General features: G+C 42.0%; 1 protein-coding gene across 1 annotated transcript in view; it reads right to left on the reverse strand.

The window, feature by feature from the left end:
* Nucleotides 1–342: 342 nt before the first annotated feature.
* The window catches only part of ankar (ankyrin and armadillo repeat containing), a 113,187-nt gene continuing 108,624 nt past the window's right edge, over nt 343–4,905 (reverse strand). Inside the window, 3 exon segments of the mRNA XM_048598739.1 lie at nt 343–497; nt 1,724–1,773; nt 1,889–2,085. Of these exon segments, the coding sequence (XP_048454696.1) occupies nt 421–497; nt 1,724–1,773; nt 1,889–2,085 (324 nt within the window). The 3' untranslated portion in view covers nt 343–420.

Here is a 4,905-nt window from a genome sequence, read left to right on the forward strand (position 1 = left end):
CCAGAGGCAGCTACACAGCTAAAAGTTGTGGCCACAGTGTTGAGACTCTGATATACTCTGTTACTTGAGCATCCCAGGCACTATCAATCACCAAAGAAACGTAATAGAAAAGTTTGTGGTTTAGTACTTTAATTGGCAAAGGAAGATTGTAACATATTGTAAGAAAACACATAACAATATGCTATCATTTGCCCAACATCATTTTCGATTTTAAAATGAAAATATGCTGAAAGCTTCTCGTGGACTTTGCTGCTGAGTAAACTGAAACAAGTTTGACATTCTGTTTGGATCCTAAAGCAAGAATAAATTGCATGATAGGTACATTTGAATGCTTTTCCTGTCATTCCATTTTGAAGGCTTGTTTTGTTGTAGGACCAGCAAATTATATCTTGTTCTGAGGTTCAGCAATCCCAGGCATTTTTATCTGGGAGCAGATTTTAATCGTGAAGTCATCGTTTTCTTCTGTTCCTTCGGAGAACTTGCTGTTTTTAATCTCACTATGATTAAACGAAGAGTTTAAATTAATTAAATCATTTAATATTTTAATGACAAACTTGCAATTATATGGTATGTTATATTAAAAAATGCTTAGTATTATCGCGGCAAAGACAGTAATTATTCTAGTATTAGAAGTAAGAAAAATAATCAGCAATTTTGTTTTTAATTATATGTTGAAATGTGAAAGGTTGGCTTGGGTATCAAGAAAACTTTTTGTTCTTCTTTGAATTGTGCTATGAAAAATTAAATCCACCGAAAAATCCAGATGCAAATTTGTGTTAACATTTCATCACAACTATGCTTACATAATTTATAAATTTCCCAGTATCAGAAGGTTAGAGCTAGCTATGGAAAAGGACAGGGAATAATCCAATGTAAGCCAATTTCATTGGGGTAAGAATTGGAATCAGAGTTTGGCAGGCAACACCGTAACTGAACAACGGGCTATCTTTAAACAAGTAATAAATTAGGCATGGTCAAGGCTTATTCCTATGAAGGATATGGAAACAAATCCAGAGTTCCCTGAATGACAAAAGATACAAAAATTAAAATGAAGAAGAATTTATTAATAGGACATGAAGTACAAAAACAAGGAAATTGTGTTAAACTTATACAAAATGCAGGTGAGCGCTCAATTGGAGTTTTGTGTCCAGTTTTAGGTATATTTTAAGAAGGATACAAGGGTAGGTTCAGAAATATTGAAGAGAAGGTTCCAAGGATGAGGAAATTCACATAAACTGGTGAAGTTGGGACTCTATTGTTCAGGGAAGAAAAGGTTGAGATGAAACTTGACAGAAATATTCAAAATCATGATGCGTCTGGATAGCGGAAAAACATTTGTGAGAAGAATCGAGAATCAGAAGATGCAGATATAATGTATCAGCAAAAGAAGCAATGATGATACAAGCAAAACATCTTTAAGCAGTAATTAGTTAGCATCTGGAATGCACTGCCTGAGAATGTAGTAGAGACAAGTTCAATTGAGATATTCAAGATGGAATTGGATTACAAGCTAAAAAGAAAGAATGGAAGGCTACGAGGAGGAGGAAGTGGAATAGAACTGGATAAATTTCTCCATCAGAGACAGCACAGAGATGACAGGCTGAATGATCTCCTTTTGTGCTATAACTAATGTGTGATTATGAATTTGTTTCCTAGCATTTCAATAGATATGTGAATTATCTTATTAAAATCACTGTTGAATTCATAGGTTCTATTTATTTACCTTTCTGCTCTGGTTGAACCATCGTCAGATGGCCTTCGCTTAATTCTAGTCTGGTTTAAAAACAAACAAAAATAGTTCATTTCAAGATCACTGATGTTGGTTAAAATATATTAAAGGGCATTTGCAGAATTTGTAATACTTTTTCTTCAGTCTATGTTTTCATACCTCTCTAAAGGCAGGCCAAGTAGTTTTTGCACATGGAATTCATCTGTAAATTCTTTACTGATTTTGCCATCTTTGCATATGTTAGCTATTAAAAGGTCATACAGTTCTGGCTGATCCCTGCACTCCTTGAGCAGGCGACGATGGCCAGTTCGATTAAAACTTAGGTATCCCAAGGCTGTAGCACAAGAATCACGAACCTGAAACAGACAGTTATTTTGTTGCTTATTATGTTAATTTTAATCAAAATGAGAGGCAATGGTTTGCTTAACATGTTTTTCCAAACCTTGGATCTACTGACTTCTTTAAATATTGTTACTGGAATCTGTATTATCTGGCCAGTTTAGTGCATACTACACTAGCATTTTACTGAATGTTTCAACTGCACCCTCAAAACAGTATTTACGTTATATATTTTTCTAGCTGTTTTTCCTTATGAATTTCTTGAAAGCATGAAATTTGGTTGGCTGTTTTATATTTAACAGTAGGAACAGGAGTCTAATTGTTCAGAACTGTTTGACTTCATGGAGTGTAGTAAAACTAGTGCATATGATTATATGCAGCCCTGTACATTAGTGGTATTCTGTATACTTTAAAAATAGTGGAATAATTAAGGAAAATGATTATTACCACAAAATTTCTTATAGCATGAAGATACATAAACACAAGGAAGAATTGTTCAAATTATGTACAGCTTTTTACCACTGTCTTACCACCGACATTACCCCATGCCACCATCTTCCACAAATTAAATGGGTTATTTTAATTCAACAGTTCTGAATAGGGTCATTGGACCTGAAATATTTTCTCTCCACACAAGCTGGCAGGCCTGTTGAGTTTCTTGAGCAATTTCTGTTTTTGTGACAACAGCAACAACATCTGTTCTTTTCAAAAGAACAATAAAGCAGTGACAATAAAAAAAAGTGCTAGAACTACTCAGCAATCAGGTAGCATAAGTGGAGAGAGAATATTTCAATTTGATTACCTTGCATCAGAACTCTTCCATAATTTGTGGCACTTCCAGTGCAATGCCACTTCCTTTTCAACATTCTGAATGGTCCATTCCTCGTGGTTATTCTTTAAATACCTCAATATCCCCCCTCCCCTTTCTATGGCACATATCCATGCAAGTGCAGGAGATGCAACACTTGCCTTTAAACCTCCTCTCGCCTGACAGTCCATGGCCAGTAGATGTCCTTTCAGGTGAAACAATGATTGTTATGGTTATAATAAGGTCAACCAGGTGGACCTTATAGAATATGAGTTCCCTGATTGGGGTTGTTAATCTGGTCCAATCAGGGAGCTCTGGCTGACAGATATAAACAGGTGTGTCAGAGGTTCTGAGATAACAAGGTGTAGATCTGGATGAACACAGCAGGCCAAGCAGCATCAGAGGAGCAGAAAGGCTGATGTTTCAGGCCTAGACCCTTCTTCAGAAATGGGGGAGGGGAAGGGGGTTCTGAAATAAATAGGGAGAGAGGGGGAGGCAGATAGAAGATGGATAGAGGAGAAGATAGGTGGAGAGGAGACAGACAGGTCAAAGAGGAGGGGATGGAGCCAGTAAAGGTGAGTGTAGGTGGGGAGGTAGGGAGGAGATAGGTCAGTCCAGGGAGGATGGACAGGTCAAGGGGGCGGGATGAGGTTAGTAGGTAGGAGATGGGGGTGGGGCTTGAGTTGGGAGGAGGGGATAGGTGGGAGGAAGGACAGGATAGGGAGGCGGGGACGAGCTGGGCTGGTTTTGGGATGCAGTAGGGGGAGGGGAGATTTTGAAGCTTGTGAAGTCCACATTGATACCATTGGGCTGCAGACTTCCCAAGCAGAATATGAGTTGCTGTTCCTGCAACCTTCGGGTGGCATCATTGTGGCACTGCAGGAGGCCCAGGATGGACATGTCGTCTGAGGAATGGGAGGGGGAGTTGAAATGGTTTGCGACTGGGAGGTGCAGTTGTTTAGTGTGAACCGAGCGTAGGTGTTCTGCAAAGCTGCATCTCTGGCAACCACCCAGAAACCGATGTCCATTTCAAGCCCACCAACTCCCACAGCTACCTAGAATACACCTCCTCCCATCCATCTTCCTGCAAAAATGCCATCTCCTATTCCCAATTCCTTCGCCTCCGCCGCATCTGCTCCCAGGATGAGGCATTCCACTCCCGTACATCTCAGATGTCCTCGTTTTTCAAAGACCGCAAAATCCCCCCCCTCAGTGGTCGAGAATGCCCTTGACCATGTCTCCTGCATTTCCTGCAACTCATCCCTCACACCCCTTCCCCGCAATAACAACCAAAACAGAGTCCCCCTCGTTCTCACGTACCACTCCACCAACCTCCAGATCCAACGCATCATCCTCCGACACTTCCGCCATCTGCAATCCGACCCCACCACCAAAGACATTTTTCCCTCCCCACCCTTAGCTGCTTTCCGGAGCGACAAATCTCTCCGTGACTCCCTTGTCCGCTCCACACTCCCCTCCAGCCCCACCACACCTGGTACTTTTCCCTGCAACCGCAGGAAGTGCTACACCTGCCCCTACACCTTCCCCCTCACCCCCATCCCAGGTCCCAAGAAGACTTTCCACATCAAGCAGATGTTCACCTGCACATATGCTAATGTGGTATACTGCATCCGCTGTTCCCGTTGTGGCCTCCTCTACATCGGGGAAACCAAGCAGAGGCCTGGGGACCGCTTTGCAAGAACACCTACGCTCGGTTCGCACTCAACAACTGAACCTCCCAGTCGCAAACCATTTCAACTCCCCTTCCCATTCCTCAGACGACATGTCCATCCTGGGCCTCCTGCAATGTCACAACGATGCTACCCGAAGGTTGCAGGAACAGCAACTCATATTCTGCTTGGGAACCCTGCAGCCCAATGGTATCAATGTGGACTTCACAAGCTTCAAAATCTCCCCTCCCCTACTGCATCCCAAAACCAGCCCAGCTCGTCCCCGCCTCCCTATCCTGTCCTTCCTCCCACCTATCCCCTCCTCCCACCTCAAGCCCCACCCCCATCTCCTACCTACT

This window comes from Rhincodon typus, chromosome 7, assembly GCF_021869965.1.
Source record: "Rhincodon typus isolate 14 chromosome 7, sRhiTyp1.1, whole genome shotgun sequence".
NCBI classification, from domain to species: Eukaryota; Metazoa; Chordata; class Chondrichthyes; order Orectolobiformes; family Rhincodontidae; genus Rhincodon; species Rhincodon typus.